General features: G+C 47.7%; 1 protein-coding gene across 2 annotated transcripts; it reads right to left on the bottom strand.

The window, feature by feature from the left end:
- Positions 1 to 1,075: 1,075 nt before the first annotated feature.
- Positions 1,076 to 27,833, bottom strand: TRIM35 (tripartite motif containing 35). 2 transcript variants are annotated; one of them, XM_019440834.2, is made up of 6 exons: positions 27,338 to 27,832; positions 14,691 to 14,786; positions 9,901 to 10,131; positions 6,215 to 6,237; positions 5,276 to 5,394; positions 1,076 to 3,904 (listed from the first exon to the last, which is right to left on the bottom strand). In XM_019440834.2, exons 1-6 carry the CDS (start codon positions 27,770 to 27,772, stop codon positions 3,327 to 3,329), a joined length of 1,482 nt encoding a protein of 493 aa, XP_019296379.1. In that variant the 5' UTR covers positions 27,773 to 27,832; the 3' UTR covers positions 1,076 to 3,326. The 2 variants fall into 2 exon arrangements, with proteins under 2 accessions (XP_019296379.1, XP_019296380.1); XM_019440835.2 differs by lacking the exon at positions 9,901 to 10,131 and having other exon boundaries at positions 27,338 to 27,833.

Genomic DNA, 27,833 nt, shown 5'->3' on the forward strand with positions numbered 1-27,833 from the left:
GGAGTAGAAAGGTGAAGGTGATGTGGTTCCTGCACTCAAAAGTCCCCACGCAGAGAAGGCAGCAGAGGCACTCTGCACGCAGGCGCCCTTCCAGCAGAGTGGACAACGTGAGGTGGCAGCCAGGCAAGCCCTGGGCAGGTCTCAGGAGGCACCATGGAGCCCAGATGACTGAAGGCAAATAAAGGAGGGCAACAGGCCTTGCAGGCCAAGGAAGCAACAGGAAGCAGCTCCCAGGGGCACCCGCGTGGCTCAGTTGGTGAAGCATCCAGCTCTTGGTTTCGGCTCAAGTCATGATCTCATGGCTGGTGAGTTCGAGCACGGCGTTGGGCTCCATGCTGAGTGTGGAGCCTGCTTGGGATTCTTTCTCTTCCTCTCTCTCTGCCCCTCTCCCACTCACCTTCTCTCCCCCAAATAAATAACCACAATGAGGTAACACTTCACCCCCATTAGGATGGCTAAGACAATAACAAGTGTTGACAAGGATATGGAGCAACCAGAACCTTTGTGCACCTCTAATAATATAAAATGGTGCAGCTACATTGAAAAATAGCCTAGGGGCACCTGGGTGGCTCAGTCGATTAAGCGTCTGTCTTCGGCTCAGGTCGTGATCTCACAGTTGGTGGATTTGAGCCCTGCGTTGGGCTCTGTGCCGAGAGCTCAGAGCCTAGAGCCTGGAGCCTGCTTCTGATTCTGTGTCTCCCTCTCTCTCTGCCCCTCCCCTGCTCACATTCTGTCTCTCAAAAATAAATAAACATAAAAAAAAAAAAAAATAGCCTAGCAGTTTCCCAAAGGGTTAAACAGAGTTCATGTATGATCCATCAAAGAGAACAGAAAACCTACATCCACACAAAAACTTGTACAACCCATGTACAAGGCATGTTCACAGCAGCATTCTTTGTAATGGCAACAGATGAAAACGATCTGAATGTCCACTACCTGAAGAATAGATAAAATGGAGTATATCCACACAACAGAATGTGACTTGATCATGAAAGGGAACAAAGTCAAATACATGCTACAATATGGATGAACTTTTGCTTCCAAGGACACAAAAGGACAATGTCAAAAGAAAAAGTGGGTTTTAGCTCAAATATCATTTTTATTTTTTTAAAAAAGAGGTCTAGGCTATCCAAATTGCACTCTTTAAAAAACCCCTTTCACTATCTACGTTGGAAATAAAAAAACATTTTTAAAAGTTTATTATAACTTAAAATAATTTCAGGTCAAGATTTTTGCAGATTCTATTTGATGGGCTAAACACCAAGAGAATGCACACTGGTCTCAGGTGCTGGTCACCAAAGTGCCTTGAGCGTCAATGAGCGCAAGTGCCTTCCCGCCTGCACACGCCAGTCAGCCAACATTCCAACCCAGCCCCCTTCACCCAGTGGCATTTCCTACCACATCCCTCCCCATGGCCCCTACCGATTGTACACATCACATTGACAATGCTTCAGTTCTGAGTCATTTCTGTTTTAAAAGCCCATTTCTGTGAGGCGGGGGCACAGGGGGAAGAAAGAACTCGAGTCCTCGGTCGGGAACGTGCCCCCTGATTAGACCACCACCCCCACGGGACAGTATTTCCTCCTACCACGCCGTTTCCTGGGACAGGGCAAGCAGACAATCAACATTTATCTGCAGGCATGAGCAAGGAAGAAGATGGAGGTGCAAGTTTGTAGGCACGACAGGAATTGAAAGGGGGCAGAAGCAATCAGGATGACAACATGAAAGGCGACAGGGTGTAAGACAAGCAGCTGAGGCCAGGGAGGGCAGCAAAGGCCAAGCGAGGCCATCTCCTGCCCTTCTCACCCCAGACCTGAATGAAAGGGGTCCCTCATTACTTTATGAGGACGAATCAGAGCTGTTTCTTCCACAGCAATCACAGGACATAATTTCCCAGTCCTCCTATCTCATCCCCAGATGAGGAAACTGAAGCCCAGAGAAGGAACGGGTCTAAACTGTGCTTTTTAAAATGTGGGGTTTTTTTCCATTTGCATTGTATAAGTCACTTTTTAAGGCTAAAATGTAAAAAAAAAAAAAAAAAAAAAAAAAAAAAAAAAAGTTTTTTAAGTGAAATAGTCCAAGAAGTGCAAATAGATAAATCAGAGTTAATCTGATGGGCAGCCTTGCCTATTCCCCGGGGACCACAGGGGATCCTGGGGAGCAGTTTTAAAATACTGGTATAAAGTGATAGACAAGTTGAGCCCAGGTCCTGCCCCAAAGCCACAGCAGCAGCCCTGTATGAACTATATTTTCTTATTTTCTGTATTCTTGAGGCTCTGGCATCTGGGGCCTCACAGGCCTGGGGAACCTGTTCCTCCCAGGAGAAAGCAATCAACTCTCCGGTGAGCACGCCCTTCATATGCAAACCAACCCATCCTGAGCTACACCCCCAACCACTTCTTTTACCTGGCTCTCACACTGGGGGCCAAGGTTCCTCTCTGGATCATCCCTGACAACTGGGGACAGCCCCTATGTCCCAGAGCCTGCCAAAATGATTCAAACTAGAAGATCTCAAACCCGTCTACCCAGAGCCCTGCCCCACCTGTTCCTATCACCGAAACCACAATAAAGTCTCCAACCTGTGCTTCCTCAACTCCCCCTGCCTCCTCACAGACCCTGATGCTTCCCCTGACGCTGCCCTGTGTGGCTACTCCCAAAGGTGCGGTGGGGCCCTCGTCTTGGGAGCTGTAAATAACAAACTCTTTTCAACTGCGGCCCTCTCCAGGTCCACTGGCCTCGCCATACCTGGATAATAAAACCTACGTTTTAAAACAGGCCCATTCTAGGGGCGCCTGGGTGGCTCAGTCGGTTAAGCGTTTGACTTCAGCTCAGGTCATGATCTTGCGGGTTCGGTGCGTGGGTTTGGGCCCGCCCTGCGTCCGGCTCTGTGCGGACAGCTCAGAGCCTGGAGCCGGCTTGGATTCTGTGTCTCCCTCTCTCTCTGCCCCTCCCCCGCTCACGCTCTGTCTCAAAAATAAACATTAAAAAAAATTTTTTTTAAAAACAGGCCCATTCTAGAAGCAAATGTCATCCCCAGAAATCCTGGCATTAGGGTTTAGAAAATTCACATCCTGAAGGTGCCATGGCTCTGGGGAGTGAGGGGTCTCCTGGATGACTTTTAACCGTGGGCAGAGAAGGGACCAGAAATGAAGGAGAAGGTCTGGGGCCTGGAGCCATAGGAAAAGGACAAGACAGGTCAGCAGGAAGATGCTGGCAGAGGCAGTCGGTTCAGAGGTACTGAGGTAAACGTGGACTGAGGAAGGGCAGAAAGACAGCAGGACCACGGACCCGGTCCCAGGCGGCATCCATCTGGCTCAGGGCCAACCTCAGCCATCCAGCTCCTCCTTGACAGTGATCCGCAGGGGGCAGATGCGCAGAGGCTCGGCAGGCCCGTCCCGCCGCATGCCCCCCAGGTAGAAGTAGGGCCGCACCTCCCCGAAGCGGGCGTGGAAGGTGTAGAGGTGGCAGTGGCTCTCCGCGTCGTAGAAAGACAGCTCGCCCTCCTCACACTCCAGCTCTACGCGCAGGCGGCGGGGGATGGCCGGGACCAGGGCTGACGTGGCCGGGTCCGAGGTCACGCAGTGGTCTCCCTCCACGCCCTGCGTGCGGCACACGTACCAGAAGCCCGAGCGGGTGTCGTGGTAGCAGCTGTGCGAGTGGCCTTCGGCGCCGGCGTCCTGCTGCAGCCGCATCACACCCACCCGCCAGCTGGGCAGCCCCCCCAGGTCCACCTCCCAGGTGTGGGAGCCCTGCGAGAAGACGCGGGAGCCCAGCAGGCACGGCGCTGAGGAGAAGCGCTCCGGGTTCTCCACCTGCACGCGGTAGCCGTGGTTGGTGACGCTGGTGAGGTCATTGGACACCGAGAGCCAGCCGGCCGCGGTATTGGGATCGAAGCTGAAAGGCACTGAGAGCAGAGGGGGACAGCGGGGGCGAATCAGCAAACCTTAGGTGCTGCCTGCCTGCCACGCCAGCTGATGCCTCCATCCCCCCAAAGTGACCCGCTGTGTCCCAACTGGCCCCAGGGCGTGGAGGGAGCTGTCCAGGGCTGAGGGGCAGGGTTATGGGCTGAACTGTACCCCACCGAAAAAGATGGGGATGTCTTAACCGCCAGTATTTCAGAAGGCATCCTTATTTGGGAGTGGGGTCATGGCAGATGTGACTGAGATGACATCAGACAGGAGCCGAGTGGGACCTTAACCCAACATGACTGTTGTTCTTGCCAAAGAAAGGAGAAGGGACACAGACACAGGAGGGGACAAGGCCAGGTGATGACAAGGGCCGGGATCCAAGGGCTACAGCTGCCAGCCGAGGATTGCTGGCCAACACCGGAAGCCAGCGAGAGGCAAGGAAGACCCTCCCTATAGGTTTCAGAGGGAGTACGGCCCTGCCGACACCAGCACTCTGGACTTCTGGCCCCTGGAACTGCGAGAGCAAGTAAATCTGTCATTTTACGGCACCCAGTGTGCAGTCCTTTGTTAGAGCAGCCACAGGAAACCAACAGGAGCAGGGGCCCCGGGTGCTCACAAAACTCCATGACGATTTGGAGAAGCACGTAACATCCCTCTGGGTTACATTTCTCCCTACAAAATCATGTCTTAGCTTGGGTTGCTACACAAAAATACCCCGGGCTGCGTGGCTTCAACAACCAAAATGTCCCTCTCATGGTTCTGGAGACTGAAGTCTAAGGCTGGGCTGTAGTGTGGTTCGGTTTGGGTGAGGCCCTCCCTCCTCGTGGCTCACAGACGGCTGCCTCTTGAGAGGAAGCCGGCCCTCTGGTGCCTCTCCTTGTAAGGGCACTAACCCCATCCTGGGGCTCTATGCTCATGACCTCATGTAACCCAAATCACCTCCCAAAGGCCGCACCTCAGATGCCATCACATTGGAGGTTGGGGCTTCAACCTACGAATGTAAGGGGACACAAACACTCAGTCTGTAGCGCCCAACACAGTGACTCGCATGGCCTGGTGTCACCTTGGAAAGGCGATCCTGAAAGGAGGAGACCTTCCATTACCTACACGGTCCAGTTCCGAACAGAGAGGGCAGCCAGCTCCTCTTTCTGCAGAGGTGGCCGAGTGTCAGGACCCAAAGACAGGAGCTCTGCCAGAGGGTTTTGAGTGGTGGGGCTGGGGGTGGAGAGGGCACCAGGCACCTGTCTGAAAGACGCTGGAGAAGGTCCGACAGGATGGGCAGCTAAAAGAGAGGAGTGCAGCTGGCTCTGTGCCTCACGTAAAGTACCCCCCCCCCTTCCTGTAACCCTGCCCGCACCCCCACTCACCAGATTCAACGGACGTGACCATCTTCCTCCAGACGCGGTACTGCAGGGAATCCAGGTACTTGCAGACGTCGATGAGCATCCCGGGCTGGACGGGCTCTGGCTCCATGGTGCAGAAGAGGCTGGGAAGGGAGGGAAGGCCTGGTGGGCAGGGCTGGGGCCGTGCATCCTGGGCCTAACTGGGTCAGCCGGCCACGGGCAACAGGACTCATTCCCTGGCCATCCTACCCATGACAAACCTGGGCTGGGCTCTGATGGGAGACGAGCCAGTAGCCAATTAGGCTGCTCCTAGCTCTCTGCAGGATTCAGTATTTGGGCTCAACCTGCCCCAGCTGGGATAAATATATATAGGAGGTTCTCAGACACAGTTCCCCTTCTTGAGGGCACAAAGCATACTTACATATCTGCTCATGGGATGTCTGAGTCAGAAGAGACCATAAGGGTCCCCTAGTCCCAATGTCTGAACGTATCATTGGCCTTCGCTTTGAACACCTTCGGTGCCGGGAAACTCCCTACTCTCCAAAGCATTCTCTTTCATCTTTGTACAGCGGTGACTGGGATACAGTTCATCGCTGTGAGCCCAACAGACATCAACACAAACCAGTGTGTCCCTGAGGCTCTCAGAGGGAGGGGCTAACCAAGAAATAAGCTTAAACGTTGGGATGGCCTCCTGAGAAATACAAGCCATGTGCAAGATGACACATTCTCTCCCCACACAACGGACAGTGATTTTCCACACTCAGAAAAACAACACTTCACCAGCATAAATCGGAAGTGGAATGGCTCAAAGGAGGGCTCTGTCCACCTGGCCAGTCCCCACCACTCCCTCTGGGTCACACCCAGCTGGCTTCATTACCTGCCTGGCCCTGGAGCCACTGGCGCTGGCACCCCTGGTATTTCTGCCTGCTCTTCCCCTCCCCTCCATCAGCTTTGGCAACTTACCGGCGTTTTCGGCTTTTGTGTTTCTAAAAGAAAAAACAAACAAACGAGCAAACAAACAAAAAACAGAGCCATAAGCACAGGAAAAAAAAAAAAAAGTAAGTTTCTGATCTCAAAAGTAGCCCTACATCCCATGTTCATGGACCAGAAGACTTCACATTGTTGAGATGGCAATGTTCCCCCAACTGATTTACAGATTCAATACAGTTCCTATCAAAATTCTAGCTGGCTTCTTTACAGACACTGACAAGCTGATCCTAAAATTCATATGGAAATTCAAGGGAACCAGAAGAGCCAAAACAATCTTGGGCAAAAACAAAGTTGGTGGCTCACACATCCCGACTCCAACACTTACTAAAAGCAAGAGTAGTGAAAACAACGTGGTACTAACATAAGGACAGACATACAGAGCTAACGGACACTGAAAGTCGAGAAGTAAACCCTCATATTTACTGTCAGTTGGTTTTCTACAAGGGTGCCAAGGCCATTCATTGGGGAAAGAATGGTCTTCGGTAAATGGTCTTCAGTGGGACAACCGGACGTCCACATGCAACAGATTGAAGACAGATTCCCACCCTGCACCACACCCAAAATTTTCTGAATTAACTCAAAACTTAAATGTGGAGCTAAGCCTATAAAACTCATGACCCTGGATTATAGTTTCTTAGATATGACTCCAAAAGGATAAACAGCAAAGAAAACACAGACCAGCCAGACTCCATCAAAAGGAAAAGCTTCTGTACTTCAAAGGAAGTTACCAAGAAAGTGAACAAATGACCCACAAAATGGGAGAAAATATTTACAAATCACATACCTGCGAAGTGTGCATAATGCCTAAAAACTGTTACAATTCAACAACAAAAAGACAAGCAACCCACTTTAAAAAATGGACAAAGGATTTGAATGTGCAGTTCCCCCAAAGATATACAAATGACCAACAAGTACGTGAAAAGATGTTCAATATCATTAGCCACTGAAGAAATGCAAATTAAAACCACAGTGAGATACCATTTTGCACCCACGGCAATGGCTATTTTAAAAAACAGTCAGGAGGTGCCTAGGTGGTTCAGTCGGTTGAGTGTCCGACTTTGATTTTGGTTCAGGTCGTGATCCCAGGGTCACGGGATTGAGCCCCACACAGGGCTCCATGCTCAGCACGGAGCCTGCTTAGGGTTCTCTTTCTCTTTCTCCCTCTCTCTCCGTTTGCCCCTCTCTCTCCCCTGCTCACGCTCTCTCTCTAAAATAAAAATTTAAAAATAATAAGACATTTTAAAAGAAAGTTAGCGTTGGCAAGCAAGTGGAGAAGTTAGCCCTCGTACACTGCTGATGGGAATATAAAATCAGTGCAGTTGCTTAGAAAGCAACCTGGCAAACGGTTAAACTTACAAGTTACCGTATGATTCAGTAAATCTATTCCTAGGCACATACTCAAGAGAAATAAAAACATATGTCTACACAAAAACTTGCACATGAATGTTTATAGCAGTATGATTCATAATCGCTAAAAAGTGGAAGCAACCCAAATGTCCACCAATTGATGAATGGGTAAATAAATGTAGCATATCCATACAACGAGTATTATTCAGTCCTGTACTGATACATGCTGCAACAGATACAGTTTCAAAATGTGCAGAGTGAAAGAAGCTGGTCACAAAAGGCTACATGTTATGTGATTCCATTTATAGAAATCATTTATGGAAAATGTCCAGACTAGGCAAATCCTTAGAGATAGAAAGTAGATTAGCATTTGCTGAGGGCTGATGGTGGGGCGAGAGGGGGAGCATAGGAGGGTGACAGCTAAAGAGTACGGGGTTTCTGTTGGGGAGGTAAAACTAATTCTATGACTGATTATGGTGATGGCTGTATAACTCTGTGACTACAGTAAAAACCACTGAACTACACATTTTAAATGAGTGAATTATACAATATGTGAATTTTATCTCAATAAAACTGTTACATTAAAAAAGAAAAAATCAGGGCACCTGGCTGACTCAGTCAGTTAGGCATCTGACTCCTGATTTCGGCTCAGGTCACGATCTCACAGTTTTGTGGGTTCAAGCCCCGTTTTGGGGTCCGTGCTGATAGCACGGAGCCTGCTTGGGATTCTCTCTCTCCCTCTCTCTCTGGTCCTTTCTCACTTGCACTCTGTCTCTCTCAAAATAAATACATAAGCTTAAAAAAAAGGGTCATAAAAGCATCCCTGAAAGCACACTGGTCACTGGGCAAGACGACACTCCCAATTTCCTAAACAGAAACAGCGAGGAATCTAACTATTAGAATCCACCAAATGATTTTATTATCAGGGGCATTTTGGAGACAGGAGACATCAGGATTCAAAGCTTTGTATGAGGCAGAGAACCCCAACAGTCCCTGGTGGGGATGTGACACCCACCCAGCTTGAATGGAAGATGTCCCTGTCCCTTCTCAATCCACTCTACAAAGAGTCCCCTTTCCAGAGGGTTCGGCTGTTCTCTAAGTGGAGGAGATACCTCACCATCCTAATCGATTTCCAAACTAGCTTTCCATTATAGAAACATCTCTATAAAGACCTAGTGACTCATGGGGGGCAGGAGGCAGGGGATGAAAGCAATAAAAAGAAAAAAAATCAACTAAATAGATATTTTTTAAAGAGAGAAAGAGGTCACCCTTTTATTTAAAAAAAAATTTTTTTTTAATGTGTATTCTTTTTGCGAGAGAGACAGAGCGTGAGTGGGGGAGGAGCAGAGAGACAGGGAGACTCAGAATTCAAAGCAGGCTCCAGGCTCCGAGCTGTCAGCACAGCACAGAGCCTGACACGGAGCTCGAACTCAACAACTGTGAGATCATGACCTGAGCTGAAGTCTGACACCCAATTGCCTGAGCCAACCCTGGTGCCCCAAAGTCACCCTTTTCTTAAAACAATAGAGAATATCAAAATGTCATATTTACATTAAAAAGTTAAAATAATTGTATAACTCTAGAATATTCCATTTTGTCTTCTTTGTAAAATCCTATAACCCCTGTCTGATCATGAGAAAAACATCAGACAAACCCAGGTGGGAGAACAGGCCATCTGGCCAGAACTCCTCAGGACTGCCAAGGTCATGAAAAACAGAGAAAATAAGAAGCTGTCACAGACCAGGGGAGACTGGGAGAGGGGACAACTAAATGCACTGTGGGCCCCTGGATGGGACCCTAGAGCAGAAAGAGGATAGTAATGTAAAAAGTGGTGACTCCAAAGAAGTCTGGACATTAGTTAATTACAATGCACCCAGGTCAGCTTCCCGTGGACAAATGTGCCACAAGGTGATGTAAGGTGTCGACAATGGGACAAACGAGGAGAGGCGTATGGGGGCACTCAGGGCTATCCCTGCAACTTTTCCATACATCTAAAATTAATCCAAAATAAAAAGCTTATTTACCAAGTACTCCATTTGGAGCAGAGAGAGAAGAAAGGAAAAGAGAGCAAGAGTGAGTACAAGAGAGGAAGGGCCAGGGAGAAGGAAAGGAGACAGAGGCAGAGAGAAGTGAACTCTGATGAAAACCCTCTTGGCCTCCTGACGGTCAGAGAACTTCCTTCGAGGGCTCTGAGGGCCCAGCACCCCGAGACTATGGGAAGATGGGGTGGGCCAGGGCCGGGAGCCTGTGGCTCCCCACCGGCTCCTGAACACCTGGTCCCTGTCACTGAAGCCAGGCGGCAAGCCCCTCACCATGAGAAAGGAAACGTCATCCTCCTTCATTTCCACCTGCAGCCGCTCAATCTCATGGGCCAGAGCCTCTGTGTCCTCTGCCAGCCGCTTCATCTTCCCTTCAGCCAGACGCTGCTTCTCCCTCGCCTCCTCGGCCATGGCATCTAGGATGGCTTGCTCCTCCACTCTCAGGAACTCGCGAAGCTTGTCGAACTCCTGTCGGATTCGCCCTTCCAGCCAGGCAGCCTCCACCTGCGGCAGAGAGCAGGACGGAGCCACAGAGGGTCAGCCTCGGATGGAAGCCCTCGGCCGGCGCCTGGCCGCGTGACTCGGAGGTTTCTAGCAAAGGAGCTCTGTTTTCAAAGGAAACCATGAGCAGACCCCCCGACAGGTAAAATGCAGGTACAATTTTATCAGCACAGAGTTGTAAGTTGAAAGCACACGGCATAATGAGATTTTCTTGATAAACTGAAATCTCAAATCGAATCACTGCTTCTAGATGACGCCTATAGTCTGGATCCTCCTCAACACACACTAATCTGTATCTTGGTTAGGTGCACAACAGCAAGGGAAATACTGAATCGCAGAAATGAACTGTTGTTGTAAGAACCATTTTTTATTTTTTGAATGTATTTTTAAAATTTTTTGCATGTTAATTTATTTTTGAGAGAGAGAGTGCATAAACAAGGGAGGGGCAGAGAGAAAGGGAGACACAGAATCTGAAGCAGGCTCCAAGCTCTGAGCTGTCAGCACAGAGCCTGATGTGGGGCTCGAACTCACCAACCGTGAGATCATGACCTGAGCTGAAGTTGCACACTTAACCGACTGAGCCACCCAAGTGCCTTGCAAATAACAACGATGTTTAAAACTTATTTGTTGGGAATGCAAGCTGGTGCAGCCACTCTGGAAAACAGTATGGAGGTTCCCCAAAAAACTAAAAATAGAACTACCCTATGATCCAGCAATTGCACTACCAGGCATTTATCGACAGGATACAAGTGTGCTGTTTCGAAGGGACACATGCACCCCCATGTTTATAGCAGCACTATTGACAATAGCCAAAGTATGGAAAGAGCCCAAATGTCCATCGATGGATGAATGAAGAAAATGTGGTAGATATATACAATGAAGTATTACTTGGCAAAAAGAATGAAATCTTGCCATTTGCAACTACATGGATGGAACTGGAGGGTATTATGCTAAGTGAAATTAGTCAGAGAAAGACAAAAATCATATGACTTCACTCATATGAGGACTTTAAGAGACTAAAACAGACGAACATAATGGAAGGGAAACAAAAATTATATAAAAACAGGCAAGGGACAAAACAGAAGAGACTCATAAATATGGAGAACAAACTGAGGGTTTCGGGAGGGGCTGTGGGAGGGGGGATGGGCTAAATGGGTAAGGGGCACTAAGGAATCTACTCCTGATATCATTGTTGCACTATATGCTAACTAATTTGGATGTAGATTTTAAAAAATAAAACAAGTTAAAAAAAATAAATAAATAAAACTTATTTGCCTTCCAATCTTAAGACTTCAAATCTGTCTGATCCAGAGGCTTCCCAACAGAGTAGGAAGTATTTACTTTAAAACCAAATCACTGGGGCGCCTGGGTGGCTCAGTCGGTTAAGCATCCGACTTCGGCTTAGGTCATGATCTCGCGGTTCGTGAGTTTGAGCCCCGCGTCGGGCTCTGTGCTGACAGCTCAGAGCCTGGAGCCTGTTTCAGATTCTGTGTCTCCCTCTCTCTCTCTGACCCTCCCCCATTCATGCTCTGTCTCTCTCTGTCTCAAAAATAAATAAACATTAAAAAAAAAATTTAAAAAAAAAAACACCAAATCATTAACGATACGCACACTCCTAATCGTAACTACGAAAAGCTTTTTAAAAGTTAAAACAAACCCATAAATGCACTCAAAGAAAAAGCAGAGAAATATTTCTCACCTTGGAATGAAAAAGACCTTTTGTACAGCAGTAAAACACTGAGAAGCCTCAAAGGAGATCGTTGAATGGATATAAAAATAAGAAGTTGTTTTTTTTTTTTTTAAAGTAGGCTTCATGCCCAGCACAGAGCCCAACATGGGGCCTAAAGTCATTACCCTGACACCAAGACCTGAGCTGAGATCAAGAGTCAGATGCTTAACCACTGAGCCACCCAGGCGCCCTAAACATGAGAAGTTCTAAATGGCAAGAGACTACTTATAAAGTGAAGTACAAAAATAAAATTCCAAGATGACCACTGGAAAAACAACTCGAAATGTGTGTGGTAGCAATGGTAGAAATGTGTGTGTGTCACTATCTCATCTTGAGATTGAAAAGTTCAGTACATGATGAATAATATGCTCATGGCTCTGACAATATGTGACAAAATATTCACCGAAAAAGTGAAAATGACCCAGAAAAGGTAAAAGTGTTTTACTGAAAAAGAAATGACAAGTGAGGAAAAATATTTGCAACGGATAACAGACTGTTATTCTTAATATACAGAGCACTCCTATGAATCCACTAGAGAAAAGGGCAAATATTCCAAGGGAAAAAAAAAAGCATGTGAACTGGTGTTCACAGAAGAAACACAAATGGCTTTATACTCGTGAGCTGGTGTACAAACTAACTGTCAAAGGCATGCAAACGGGAGGGTACTGCTGAAATACCAGGCCCAAAAGATGGGTTGTGTGTGGTGGGAGAGACAGTGAAATGCAGGAGGATTTCTGTCCCACAGAAAGATAAAAAAGCAGGCAGGAAAACCCTGCCAGTGCAGAGTCAAGTCTAGCTACCCTGCCGGCTGGCAATCCGGAGCCTTGAAGGGGTAAACATCAAAGCCTTCACTTCCCTCATCAGCCTGCACAGACTGGACTCAGGGGGAAAGCATGAATCACATAGGAGTCCTGGAATCTCACACCTGGCCACGCGAGAGTTGCACAGCGCCTGGGACGGGCAGACAGGTGCTAGCACCTGGACCTACGGACATGCCCCAGGCACCTCCACTGTAGTCCCGACGAGGCCAGCCACGTGAATGGATGGGGCTGGCCACAAAGGAGCTCAAGCCACAGAGGCAGAGCTCCAGGATTCCACAGCGACCACAGGAAAAGCAACTCACTATGAGTGTTCTGACCACAGGGTGGGAGGTTCCAGTCACTTCCTGTCTGGATCGGAACAGGGTGGGAGGTTCCAGTCACTTCCTGTCTGGATCGGAAGCTCAACGTGTGTTCTGGCTCTGACGGTATGACAAAACGATTCACTGCAACAGTGAAAACACCTCTCAAATCCAGCTGGATGGTCTATAAGACACGAGAGTTGTTGGAAGGACTTTTCTGTTGGGCACTTCACATGCATCCTCTCAAGTGAACGTTTAACAACATTCTAGTAAGACGAGGCCGCTCTCTTTCCGCAGATGAGGGAATTAGCTTGCAGGGGGTGAGGGATGTGCCTGGAGGACAAGGCTTGGGTTTGGGAGTAGGTCGGCTTTGCGGTTACTGCCCTGGCCACCCACCTTTCACGATCCTTTCTTCTACCTTATTCCACCAGCTCTGCGGCTCGGGGAAACTCCTTGGCCAGATGTTAAGGAGGCTCTTTCTCAAGCCTAGTCCCCTCCCGTGGGCACATGGGCATGGGAGGGGAGTGCCAGGCAGCCCAAGCCAGGTAGGCCTCAGCTGAGCTGTACTTAGTAGAAGTACTCACCCAGGGGGTGACAGAGCAAAGCCAGGACAACCCATCAGAAACCCGGCTGCCAATCTGCACAGGACTCAGAGGAAGAGAGGGTGCCCAGGCATAAACAATGACAGTGGGGAGAGAGGGGAGACCATTCACTCATTCAACTTACAACCCCTTATTGATCACCTATTGTGTGCCAACAATCCTCTCAGATACTACTGCGCTTGCTTTTGTTACATTCTAATGGGAATAAATAAAAAAAAAAAAAAATAGGAAGTTAATTGCAGGTAACGTAGTGTTCCAAAGAACACAAAATGGGGACATACGAGAGCAACTAAAGGAGAAGGCTGCTTGGGTAGGGTAATCAGGGAACGATTCTCCGAAGGGACGTCTGAGCTGAGATACTAATGACAAACTGCACCTTATGGGAGATCCGGGAGGAGACAGCTCACGTGAGGGTCAGAAGGCAGGCCAATGTGGCTGGAGCCAAGCATGGGAGGAGACGAAACCGAGGAGCAGGGAAGGCCGTGAAGGCCACGGTGAGGAGTCTGGACTGTGTGATCTCAACAGTTTTAAGCAGAGGAGTGACGCAATCAACGTATTTTTCTAAAACATCAGTCAACTCCGTGGAGACGGACTGCAGAAGGGCAGAAGGGCAGAAGGCTGGGGCCCTGGTACGCGGCCAGGTGAGAAACAACGGAGATATGGCCAGGATGCTGGAAACAGAACGGCAGGTGGACATGATGTATCTTGCAGTTAGAGGAGACAGGACTGCTATGGAGTGGACCCGGGGAGTAACAGGGAAAGAGGAGGAGCTGAAGAGCCCTAGGTCATCGTTGGCTTGAGCAGCTGGGTTGGATGGTCAAGTGCAGCACGTGTTGAAGTTAGACTGAAAGCACAGTGCAGATGGCACAGGTAGTTTTTCAAGCCACTTCCGTGGCTGCTGGCGTGGCCTGTGCCCAGCTATTTAGAGAGGCCATGGCGGTGCAGCCATAATCAGCAACCTAGGACATGACTGTGCTAGACCCTCAGAGTTAGGGAAGGATGATTCTGTGTCCATACCCACAGCCAGGGTGGGCCCACCCTCACCTCTCCCCTCTCCCCTCCCCCCATATCCCAGGTGTCCCTAATCTCCCCACTCAGCCAGTGCACTCACCTGATTATGCTTGGCGATGGCCTCATAGGAGCGCCGCACAGCCCAGAAGGCCTTGGCTTTCTCCCGCAGCGCATGCTCCATGTTCCTGCACTTGGCCTACGTGAGATACAAGAAGGAGGTACATTAGGGCTGGAGGCCAGGCAGGGGGTGACACACCCCATTTACAACTGGAGTCCAACGTCAGTGTGGGCACAACTCAACCGTTTACTCAACCCAGTCTGTCCACATGCTGCAGGGCACAGCAGAAAGGGAAGTCCTATAGCCCTGACCTCCAATCCGGCATTTTTAGCATAAAGTGCTCTCAGATCCCTTCTAACCGGCCCCTTCGTTTCATACCTGGTACAGATGGGAAGACAGGGCCTGTTCCCTCGCAAGTTGGCCACAGTACAGCGTAGAAGGGCATCCCGCTCAGGCCTAAAGCTGGTCCAGGCAAGCCAAGAACCCCTGAGCTGTGTGCCAGTTCTATAGACCATGTGCTCACAGGCTCCCTTTCCCACTTTCTAAACCGGACTGGCCTGCAGTTAGAAATGAACAGATCTGATGGCAGGTTGGTCCAGTTATTCCTACAGGGCCCGATCTAAACACAGATCTCCCCACATCCCTACCTTGTGGCAATATTCTACGGGTACAGGAGCCATATGAAATACTTTCATCACTGCTTTCAGCAAATACTTTGGTTTTAGTAGTTTTGTTTTTTTAAACTTAACCATTCTTGCTCTGATCTCCTTGGACTTCACTACCAGTTTTAGGTTGGATTCCTACCTTTTGTATTCAAGGCCTATCCATTTCTTTCCATCGTTAACCTTTTCACTTATCATTCTGAGAAAGCTTACCAAGTTTTTTTCTTTAGAAAAATAGTAACAATTCTAATGGCATTAATTATAAATGGCCAGCATTTACTATTTGCCAGGGAAGGTGCTAATTACTTTATAGATTATGTTACTTAATCATAACATTATCTCTGTTAGGTGAATAATATTATTAGCCTCATTTTAGAAATTAAAAAACAAAAACAAAAGCACACAAAAGGGAAGTGACTAGCCCAAGAGCACACAGCTAGTATATGGCAGAATAGGGATGTGAATCTAGACAGTGGTGATAGCCAGCTTCTAAGATGGCCCCTGGTGATCCCTCCCTCCTGTGAGATAGGGCAATTTGTTGCTTTAAGCTTCCAGTTTTGGGGGTGATTTGCTATGCAGCAATAGAAGATACAGATTTGTCCTCAAAAGCCTCATCCCCACCTGGACCTGATTCGGATGATGAGATTCAGGAGCTGATGCTGTAACAAGATGTTTGGGGATCTTGGGAGCGGGTGAGTATATTATGAATGTGGCAGGGGTGGGGCGACAAGAATCATTGGGGACCAGAGGGCAGATTGAAGGAGGCAGCCTCTAAAGTGGTCCCAGCAGGGGCGCCTGCGTGGCTCAGTCGGTTAAGCGTCCAAATTCAGCTCAGGTCACGATCTCTCGGTCCGTGAGTCTGAGCCCCGCGTCGGGCTCTGGGCTGATGGCTCAGAGCCTGAAGCCTGCTTCCGATTCTGTGTCTCCCTCTCTCTGTGCCTCCCCCACTTGCACTGTGTGTCTCTCTCTCTCAAAAATAAACACTTCGAATGAATGAATGAATGAAATGGTCCCAGTAATCCCCACTTCTGGCATTCATGCCATGGTGGAATCTCCTCCCTGTGGGCTGGACCTAGCAACTTGCTTCTGATCAGCAGAATGTTGCAAAAGCAAAGGGAGATCACTTCCAAGATAGGGGACCAACAGCCTGTGCATACCCCTTCTCACCCTACATTGCTTGCTCACTTTGGATGGAAGCCAGCTGCCATGTTGTGATCTAGTCTACGGGGTGGCCCACGGGGCTAGGAACTGAGGATGGCGTCCACCCAACAGCCCGACAGGACCGGAATCCTGCCAGCAACCACACGAGCGGGCAAATAAGCAAGCTTGAATGGTGACCTTGGCCTACTCGAGCCTTCAGATGAGACTGCAGCATCATGAGAGACTGAGGGCAGACACCCCCAGCTAAGTCATGCCCAGATTACAGACCCAAAGAAACTGTGAGATAACATTTTCTGTTTTAAACCACTCTTTTTGGAGGTAATTTGTTATGCAGCAATAACTGGGCAGTCTCTTACTCCATAGCCCATTCTTCTAACTGCCGTAGTCCAAAAGTGATACCTCGTTTCATTTTCTGCAGATTTTGTTTTCTTTTCTATTCATTTTGGTCATTTTTATGATCTCCTTGAGAATATATAACAGACTTTTAAAAATTATTTTCTGTAGAATAACATCTCTAAGGTGAGCCTCCCAGTAGCAAAATAAAATCAGTATGAACCTCCCACAAGACCAGTGAAATATCACCCTAATGTTTTGTGGGACAAGAGGTCTTGTCACAAAGTCACGTAATAGTTCTGTGATGTGCCAAATACGCGTGGATGACAGGCGTGAAGGAACTGCCCACACGTTACCCAGGGGTGTGCTGGTCCCAAAACAACACAGCCCAGCCCTCTGCCTTCTATTACGGGCTAAAAAAGATGGCAGGGGGCGGGGCACAAAAGTCCCTTGTCCTTTCCCAAACTCTTCAACCACTATGAGAGTTCTGCTGTAATGCAGCAAAGAACAACCCCAAAATGACCCTTCTCTGAGGTGTGAGTTGATGAGATCCACCAATGGTTCTATTTGTAACAAGAGTTACTACTGACATGGACTGTGCATCATGCATCAGATTAAGCACTTTATAAATATCATGCTACTTAATTCTTACATTCCTGTGAGACAGGCACTACACTCCACTTACACAAAGGAGAAAAGAAGGCCCAGAGGAGTTGAGTAAGTTGTCAAAATTATTGAGTAAGTTGTTAAAATTTATGTGAAGCTCAAGAATGGTCAGCACTAATAGAAGGTGGCAGAAATCAGAAGGTGGTTGCCTCCGACTGGGAAGAAGAGGGCTCTCCAGGGTGACAGAAATGTTCTAGTTTGTTCGGGGTGGCAAGTATAGTGTGTGGATAATTGTCAGAACTCCTCAGATTCAACATTCAAGATCTATGCATCTTGTTGTATATAAACTCTACCTCGAAAATTTAAAAACCTATAAAATGAAAACATTTCTTGCCACTTACCGAGAGCTTTCCTCCCACAATGAAAGGAAATCCCGGCAATTTCTCCCAGGTTTAAAGAGTTGTTTTTTACCTTTCAATCTCTGTTGTTGACAACTTATTTGCTTTGGCATAAAACATATGTGTGCCTTAAATACACATACATGTGGTTAAGTACAGAAGGTTATAAAGTTATAAAGTGAACACCTCTGTAACCACACCCAGGATGTGTCCTTTCTGAATCGTATCCCCTTCTTGCTGCCACAGCAAACAAGGGTCCTTATTTGCATGTATTTCCCTGCTTCTCTTCATAGTTCTATCCACCCATGTATGCATCCTTAATCTAAACAATATACTTTAGTTTTTCCCGGTTCTGAACTTTGTATTAATGGAACCATTCTGTGTGCATTCTTTTGTGTCTTGTTTTCTTAACCTTAATGTAAGGTTTACAGGATTCAAATCTGTTACTGTATGTAAGTTTACTCATTCGTTGTTGCACTGTATTCCAGGGTATGAATACACATTTACCCATTCCGTGTTCATGGACAGTTGGGTCATTGACACTCTCCAAGTAATACAAATAGCACATATCTTCCTGCATACATCACATATACACATACACTTGTCTCTGTGCAAAATACTCCTGGAGGCAGAAACACTGGTGTGTGTATTTTCAGCTTTAGAAGATTAACGCCAAACCGTTTTCCAAAGCAGTTGTACCAGTTAATACCACACAAGCGATGTTAATGAAGTGTTCATTAACCATTGGACATTTATTTTTTAATATCTGTTCACGTCTTTCAACCATTTTTTAACGGAGTTGCCTGCCATTTTCCGACTGGTTTGTAGGGATTTACTGTAAATGTGCAACGTCTTTCATGGGTTAGATGTGTAATAAGTATCTTCTATTGTATCGCTTGTATTTCTTAACTTCAGTATGGTCAAATGTATCGGTCTTACCCTTTAGAATTAGTTTTAAAAATACTCCCATACCCTAGGGTCACAAAGTTAATTTGCTATATTATTATCATTTTTTAAGCTTTATGGCTTTCCTTTCTCATTTGGGTCCAACGTGGATACCTGGAGTTTATCCTGTGAATGGTATGACCTGAGAGCTCGCTTCCTCAGAACCATTATTTAAGAGTACTAGCCTGCCCCACTGATACACAGGCCACCTCTACCATACATGAAACGCAGATATGTTTCCAGTTCTCTAGTCTGTTTCCCTGGTCCACCTGTCTGTCCTCTGCCAATATCACACAGCCTTAATTTCTACAGCTGTAAAATAAACTTAGACCTAATAAATATCTCCTAAGAATGTTTTTGCAATCATTGTCCCTTAAAGTTTTCGTACGAATGTTAGAATTAGCTTGTCAAATTCCACAAAAGAATCGCATTGGGATTTTGATTAGGATAGTACTGACTCTACACTCAGTTTGGAGATAACTGGCATCTGTAAATAGTGAGTCTTCTCATCTATGAATATGGTATATCCTCCATTTAGTCTTTGATGTCTCTCAATGAAATTGTTCCCCACTTCTCCCTTCCCCCCCCCCCCACCCGGCCAGAGATCTGCATCTTTGTTACCTTTATTGTTATAAACTCAATTTTCTATACCACTGTATTTTTTATTTGATATTTGCTACTGATATACAGAAATATTTTAATCTTTTTGCAACTGGCATTCTGTCTAAACTTATTTATATTCATAATTTATCCATAGCATCTTTTTATTTCCTATGCAACAGAAATTTCTATACAGATACATGTAATCATGTCACCTACAGATCATGCTAGTGTAGTTTCCCTCTTTCCTAACCTTATACCTTTTATTTATGATTCCTGACTTATTTTATTAGCTACAATTTTCAATACAAAATTGAATAGAACTGGCCATAATGAGAAAACTTTCAGTGTTTCACCATTAAATATGGTATTAGCTCTAAGCTTTTCAGGAGTTATATTTCATCAGATTAGTGAGGTTCCTTCTGTTCCTAGTTTGCTAATTTTTTTTTAAGTACTAAAGTATACTGAACTTTATCAAATGTATTTTTTTTCTGTCCATTGTCATAATCCTATTTAAGTGGCACAAAACTAGGTTGTTTTCTTCTCTGACAACTTCTGTCATTTAACTGGAATATTTAACATAACCCAATATGTTTGTCATCCAACCTACCACCTATTTCTCCCACTTGTTCAGTATTTCCTTTTCTTCCTATTTGGGGACTTACTGTGCACGTTTTATTCCGCTTTTTCCCTTTCCGTGCACTTTGTGGTTCATCTAGGAAATATTGCATGTAAACAGTGTAAATTCAAATGAATCTAAACAATACACTTTTCACATTTGTTTTAGATATTCGGATTTTAACACCACACAACATACGTGTATCCAACTGGACTGACCATTCAGGGACCTGCATTATAGCCCAAACAGTGTGTTGAATGAGCAGAAGCTGCTGGCTTCCTAGTGGGGGCTCTGGTGTGAAGCCTGGTCGGGACTCATACGGGTCATCACTGCCCTGGATGGAGCTAAATGGCCTGTGACACATGTGGAGCATCGACCAGGCCCCAAGCCCAAAGGAGCAAATGAGCTCTGATTTTAGTTTCAAATTACAACACTCAAGGTTAGTTATAAACATGCAGAACGGAAAGCTTTTATTTACACTAAAAGGTTCAGAATGTGATTATAAGGTCTACGTCGTTGATTTTAAAAATTACAATTTGTTTCTTTAAGCAGCAATTTTCAATAATATATTTAATAATTAACTCTAAGGATTTTACAAAGTTATTTTGCCCAAATTATCCATTAACACAGGTGCTATGTGGTATAACAGAAAATGGGAAGGGTGCAGGTAAGAGAAAGAATAAATACTATTTCCCAAGATGGTCACAGCGCCCCTCAAGTACTTATCAAAGTGCTAGGGTCATGTCTGCAGCCAGGGATGTCTGCCCCAAGCCAGATTTTCTGTCCTCCGAGTCCCTATGTATGCTGCTGCATCTGACCGATTCCTGTCTGCACCGTCCAACAATCCCAACGCGGCGCTGAAAACTCAGCTCAGGTTCCCCTCACTTCCTCAGGGAGCCGCCTTGATCTCCCCAGCAGAGTTCAGGTACATCCCTTGGGCTCTCACAGCTCTCAGGTACAACCCTATGGTCCCATTTACTACCCTGGATAATCACCTCACTTTCCTGGAAAGGCTGCAGGCTTCCAGGAAAGGCCAGGTTCTCTCGCCCCACACATGGTGCTAAACAAACCTTTGCAGAAGGAATGGACGCTTGCCCTGCAAGGGTAGAAACTGTCTTGTCTCTGCATATCCCCAGGTCTCAGCACAAAGCGGATGTGCGTAACTACCTACCTGCCCAGTCAATGAGTGCATCCAACGTCCATGGTCTTTCCACTACTCCACACTGGCTCCTGGACTGAAAGTTAGGAGACCTGATTTATAAATAGTGTCTTTGTCACTAACCACTGGCGAGAACTTTGGCAAAGCTCTCTCACTGGCCGTCAGGCTCCATACCTTAGAGGGGCACCTGGGTGGCTCAGTCGGTTAAGCATCCAACTCTTAATTTCGGCTCAGGTCATGATCCTGTGGCCGTGAGACTGAGCCCCATGTTGGGCTCAGTGCTGGGTGTGGAGCCTGCTTAGGATCCTCTCTCTCCCTTTCTCTCTGCCCCTCCCCTCTCTCTCTCTCAAAAAAAAATTTTTTAATTAAGAAATAAGGCATGTCTCTGAAATTTCACTGTAAAAATGAAGAACAGTTCTTGGTCCATGTTTACCCAGCCCATTACCAGTGTCCTGGCATCTGCCTCTGGTTCCTGTTACTTTCCCTATTTCAAATGTTTGTTTCCAGGCAGACTGACACAGCAGCTAAGAGCTCTGGCACCCTGCCACCCAAGTTCAAATCCCAGCTCCCCCATTAGGAGCATTCATTTTCTTCTCTCTGCCCCATGGTTTTCTCATGTGGGTAAGAGGAATGAGACTGCCTAGCTCACAGGATTGCTGTGAGGTTCCCACTAGTCAATCCATGTAAAGTACTTAAAAGAGCACACCAGGCATGTGTTAACTCTCACTACTAAGTGCCACTTAGCACCAGGTGACTTAACTCTCCTTCCAGGTTATTTCCCAGGCCTCTTAAATGCATAGGATAAATGCATCCAAGACAACTCGATCTCGTCCAGATCCTTTTCCTATCCAACTCCAACCCAGTCTCCCATTTTTCCTTTCCCCTCGGTGTGCTTATGAAGATTTAGCCAGACTAACTGTAAGAAGGTAATCCCAGAAGGGGAACAGACTGGGGCTGGTGCAGAAGAAGCTGGAGGGCAGAGAATGGCTCTCAAGTCAGTCCCATGTGACGCATAAGAAAGTGATCTGGACAAGGCAGTTCGAGGCCTGGGACTTGGTGGGGGTTCTGCAAGGCAGAGTAAACACTGGACTGGGACTCAGGAAATCTGAGTTCTAATCCTGCGTGTACCCTTTTCATTCCCTGCGACTGTCACGAATTGCTGTATCTCTCCAAGTTTCTGTTTTCTCACTAGTAAAATGGAATCATCTCCTCACAGTGCCCTATGGCTCCGAGTCTGTATATTTGGGGATCTGCAAGTTTTCCAGGAAGAGTTTTCAATTAGTGTTTTCATTCAATAACCTACACAAACAAACAAACCAAAACCAAAACCAAAACACCTAACTAAGGTAAACCTTTTCTGAGTCACCTTATGAACACTGCCGACACACACTTTCAGTTCCTACAACTTCAGGACCAGTCTGTATTTGCTAACAATGTCCAAGCTATATGACTTTCATTGTCTCGGCCTAATAGGGAAAGAACAGAAATACACCTAATAGGTAAAGGATAGGCTAGATCTGATGAAGGCCAATTACATCACAGCCAAGTTTTGGTTCTTCGAAGAGGGAAACTGAGGCTGGCAAATCAAGTCATCACATAGAAGAGGGTAAAGGGGTATCACGAGTATTGCCAGACAAGCCTCAGAGCCACCGAAGGAGCAGCGCTTGAGTTTCAGCAAAATAAAGCCTTGTAATGAATATCTGAACTAGAAATGAATTGATTTTTGTTTTGTTTGTGCTTAATTTGTAAGTTTTGTGTGTCTGTTTTACTGCCTATGTGTGGAATAGGAGGAATTTACACTAGTTTAGTGTTTGTATATAAGGAATATATTTTATTTCACAGTGTTAGAACAGTTTCTCCCCGAAGAAGAACGGGTACGTTGTTCAGGTTTGAGAAACACGTGCCAGTGGATGTCCCTTCAAGCCCCAACATGTACTTTTAGTGATCTGGTTGAAACACTTATGTCATGTGTGGGGCACCTGGGTGGCCCCATCGGTTAAGCACCCACTTCAGCTCAGGTCATGAACTCGCAGTTTGTGAGTCTGAGCCTGGCGTCGGGCTCTGTGCTGACAGCTCGGAGCCTGGAGCCTGCTTCAGATCTTCTGTCTCTCTCTCTGCCCCTCCCCGGCTCGTGTGCACTCATTCCATCTCTCTCTCTCAAAAAAATAAATAAATAAATAAATAAACATTAGAAAAAAATCAAACACTTATGCCATGTTTGGGTATCTCAGCACTTCCTTCCTTCATGCCCCACGTATGTAGGTAGGACAAAATCTCAGATCTTTAACATGCCCTTCGTGCCCCTTGCGATCTGTCCTGGACTGGATGCCCTCATTCCCCGTCCAGACGTCTCTGGGTTACTCTGCATCCCTGCCCCACCACCGGGGCTTGCTGCCCCTCACTTAGCTAACTCCTCCTGAGCCTTCAGGTCTCTTGAAATCACTTCCCCAGAGACTCCTTTCCATGCCCCAGCAGACAAAAGCAGGCTGCCTTGTCACAGTGGGTCACATCCTGTACTGTCCTTCACAGGAATGTTACCCTGAAACTACGAGGGTGATTATATATACATATACTTTTTTAAGTTTATTTATTTATTTTTGAGAAAGACAGAGAGAGCGAGCAGGGGAGGGGCAGGGAGAGAGGGAGACAAAGAATCCTAAGCAGGCTCCGAGCGACTTGAATTCACGGACCATGAGATCATGATCTGAGCTGAAATCAAGGGTCGGACGCTCAACCGACTGAGCCACCCAGATGCCCCTAATTAGTGTGATTGTTATTCAGTTATGTCTGACTCCAAGAAGCCAAGGGCTAGGACTCCTCTGTCCTCTGCTGGACATACTGTGCCTGGCACACAGTAGGGACCCACTGATGGCAGTTCTTACTCACTCAAGCCTCTTAAACTTCTACACATAATCGGCTGCCCTCAGAGCTCCCAGAACAGAGAACCGGCAGGGAAAGTCTTCCCCAGGAACCAGAGAAGTTTCTCACAAAGTCCATGACCAGAGTAGGGGCTGAACAAGGCCCCAGGTGAACTGTATATAGTACTTGCCCTGTGACTTCAGACAAGTTACTTCACCTGAGACTCAGTGTCGCTGTCTGTAAAATGGGGAGAACAGTACCTACGTGTAGCAAGTTGAATAAAGATGTCCACATCCTAAAACTTAGAATTTGTGAATACATTATTTATATGACAAAAAGGACTTTGCAGGTAGGATGAAATTATGGATTTTAAGATGGACGATTATCCTGGATGGTCCAGGTGGGCCCAAGTCATCGAAGGGTCCTTTTAAAAGGAAGTTAGGGGAGTCAGTCAGAGAAGGCAATGAGACAACAGAAGCAGACGTTGGAATGATGGAGAAAGGGGCCTCTAAAAGCTGGACAGGGCAAGGAAATAAATTCTGTCCTGGCCTCCAAAAGGCACGTAGTGCTGCCAACACCTGGATTTCAGGACTTCTGACCTCCAGAACCATAAGAAAATACTTCTGTGCTGTGCTAAACTGCCGTGTTTGTGGCAATTTATTACAACAGCAATAGCAGACCAATATGCAACCTCATAGGGTTTTTGTGAGGATTAAATTGGTTGACATGTAAACACTCAAGAGCACCAGGCACATAGTAAGCGCTCAAAAAGCATCGGCTGGGGGCGCCTGGGTGGCTCAGTCGGTTAAGCGTCCGACTTCAGCTCAGGTCACGATCTTACCATTTGTGAATTTGAGCCCCGCATCGGGCTCTGTGCTGACAGCTCAGAGCATGGAGCCTGCTTTGGATTCTGTGTCTCCCTCTCTCTGCCCCTGCCCCACTTGTGCTCTGTCTCTCAAAGATAAACCAAAAAAATTTATAAAAAAATAATGTCGGCTGGTTCGATTACTATTTTTACCGAATTCCTCAGATGACTGCCCAAGTGATCTTTCTAAACACACAGCTCACCACAAAGTCCCTATTTAGAAGCTTTCAGGGCTGCCCACTGCACACAACAGAAGCCCCTCAGCCTGCTCTCCCCTCTCCAGCCTTCCCATGCTGCCCCCCGCCCAGTCACCCAGCACTTCCCCTACTACAGTGCGAGTTCCACAGGGCGAGGGCTCGGTCTTACCTCTGTGGCTTCAGCACCCCTAACAGGTCCCGAACACCACACAACAGGTCCTTGGGACACGGGTGCCTAACGCACGACTGAGTCCCACCCTGCGAAGGGCTGAGCACACATGGCTTGCATTCTCCTCACATCTTTCAGGACCGGACTCCCTCTGTCCTCATAGGTCACCCTAGGTGCCCATCAGTCTGACAGCATCATCCCTCTGCTTAAAACCCTCCTACTGCTCCCTAAAGTCTCTAAGATAAAGGCCAAGCCTCAAGGCCTCAAGGCCTCTTCTGCGCTCCATTCTCACTCGAACCACTCTGAAATCCTCTTACTGCCTGAAGAGTTAGGCCTCCCAGCTTCTGGACCCTTATGTATGCTGCTGCCTCTGCTGAAATACCCTCCCTCACCCCCTTCACCTGGCTAACACCTCCTCATCCCTCAGGTCTCTGCTTCAAGCTCCCTGAAGGTATGACATGTTGTTTATCTCATGTCTTGCAGTATCCCTGGGACCTAGCAGTACAAGGCATCTGCTGAATGAACAGGAAGTTGTCATTAGACCGTATGTGCTTCCTGGCACCTGACTCACTAACTGTGAATCCCGGCTTAGCCCAGACCTGGGGGTTCTGCCTTAGTGCTCTTGGCCTCGACCCCTGCCCATCTTCCTGCTCTGTACCTGTGCCAGTCCCATGGTGATGAGCCATGACTTGATCCATGGTGCCCCCCCCCCCACCTCAACCCCAGCACCCAGAATGCCCAGTATTTACTTTAGCTGTACCAAATCAGGACCTGGCACTTGTGCCAGAAGAGTATGGGAAAAAGCATTGTTGTGGACCACTGTTAAATACGGCAACAGGCGTTACAGGGTTATCCCTCTGGCAAGTTACTGTGGTATTCAAACATGCGTTCTGTTAACATTCCCCTTTACTTGAACTCTGTCAAAATGTGCAATGGAACTGTAACCAACTTTCAATATTTCTTAAGAAAGGCATTAGGGGTGCCCCGATGGCTCAGTCTGTTAAGCATCAGACTTTTGATTTGGGCTCAGGTTATGATCTCACAGTGTGAGTTCAAGCCCCGCATTGGGCTCTGCGCTGACAGTGTGGAGCCTGCTTGGGATTCTCCCTCTCTCTCTCTCTCTGCCCCTCCCTCCTTCATGCACACATGCTCTCTCTCAAAATAAATAAGCTTAAAAAAAAAAAAAACAAAGAAAAGAAAAAAAGGCATTGAAAAGAAAACAGGGTCTGGAGACCAGCGCACCTCCTTTTCAATACATTCAGCTTCCTACCAGCTTAACCAGTGGGTCTCACCCATGTGTTAATAGCTAAGGAAATAGTGTTTCACACCCTGGGCAATTTTTAAATCAATCAGTAAAAATAAAATAACAGCCAATGCCAGAGTACAATAGACGTTTTCACAGAACTTCTGTTTCAATTGGCACATACATATGAGTGCTCTGGATCACAATGGAAAAACCATGGGCTAAAGGTCAAAAATTGTGAAAACTCCTGAGATGGCTAATCCTTACTTTCTGATCATTTCCCCTTCCTATACCAAAGTATTCTCCATGTTACTTTTGCCCTGTACATTCCTCACTTTATTTACAGCCACTGGAACTCTAGGCATTGGGGCGCGGAGTGTGATCCAGAATAAACCAGTTGGCCAGGGCCAAAAGCCTCTCCACTCCTCCACGATACATAGGGCCAGCTCCGGGAAGTATGTGACCCACTTTGGAAGACCTTATCCCTGGCTCCCCAGGTCCTGGGCTCCCGCACCTCTAACCTGACTGCCCTAAGCTCCAAGATGCTTGGGCTTTACCCACTCCTGTGCTTCTCAAATGGGCCTGAGCCACACCCTGCTGGGGTAACTGGTGCAGGGGCTCGGCCCTTCAGAAGTGGGTGGGGCCGTCCTGAGAACAACGTGTAACCCCAGTTCCCACACTTCCTGTTTACTTTCCCTCTTCTCCCCTCGCAGGCCTCCTGGCCCGACCCCCCTGTAGGTTAGCGGAGTCCGAGGGGGCGAGATCTGGGCACACAGCTCTGACGGGAGCCGCGGGGTCAGGGGTGCCGAGGTCCGGTCGGGACGCGGCCGCCACGTGCGCTCTCGGCCACCTCCCGCACACTGCCGCTCTTACCCGAAAGTCGTGGGCAGTGTCTTTCACTGGCTGCACGCGGTGCCCCTGGTGCCGGGAGTCGGCCTGGCACGAGCAGCACAGCAGCTCCTTGTCGTCGAGGCAGAAGAGGCTGAACTGGGCGCGGTGCAGGCGGCAGAGGCGCGGGGATCGGTGGCCCGCCCAGCGCGCGCCCTCGGACTCCTCGCGCAGCAGTTTCTCTACCAGGTTGTTGAGGGTGTGGTTAGTGCGCAGGTCGGCGAGGGCCGCGCGGTCCTTGCACACCGGGCAGGTGGGCGTCACCTGCACCTCCCAGCAGCGGGTCACGCACCCGCGGCAGAAGTTGTGGCCGCAGCGCAGAGTCACGGCATCGCGGAAGGGATCGTAGCAGACGGCACAGAGCAGCTCCTCCTTGAAGGAGCGGGAAGGCCCGGGGGACACGGCGGGGCCCAGCTCCATAGCTGTGGCCACCGGTTCCCAAGCCGGTAACTTTGACTCCCACCCCTCCCACCCACCTCGA

Source organism: Panthera pardus, unplaced genomic scaffold (genome assembly GCF_024362965.1).
Source record: "Panthera pardus isolate Hobbes unplaced genomic scaffold, ASM2436296v1 HiC_scaffold_13, whole genome shotgun sequence".
Taxonomy (NCBI): domain Eukaryota; kingdom Metazoa; phylum Chordata; class Mammalia; order Carnivora; family Felidae; genus Panthera; species Panthera pardus.

Coding starts and splice junctions, on each gene's coding strand:
- TRIM35 (XM_019440834.2), bottom strand. CDS start 27,772: ATGGAGCTGGGCCCCGCCGTGTCCCCCGGGCCTTCCCGCTCCTTCAAG. Junction 6,238..9,900: donor ATGACGTTTCCTTTCTCATG/GTGAGGGGCTTG, acceptor TTTTTCTTTTAG/AAACACAAAAGCCGAAAACG. Junction 5,395..6,214: donor CACAAAAGCCGAAAACGCCG/GTAAGTTGCCAA, acceptor CTCCCTTCCCAG/CCTCTTCTGCACCATGGAGC.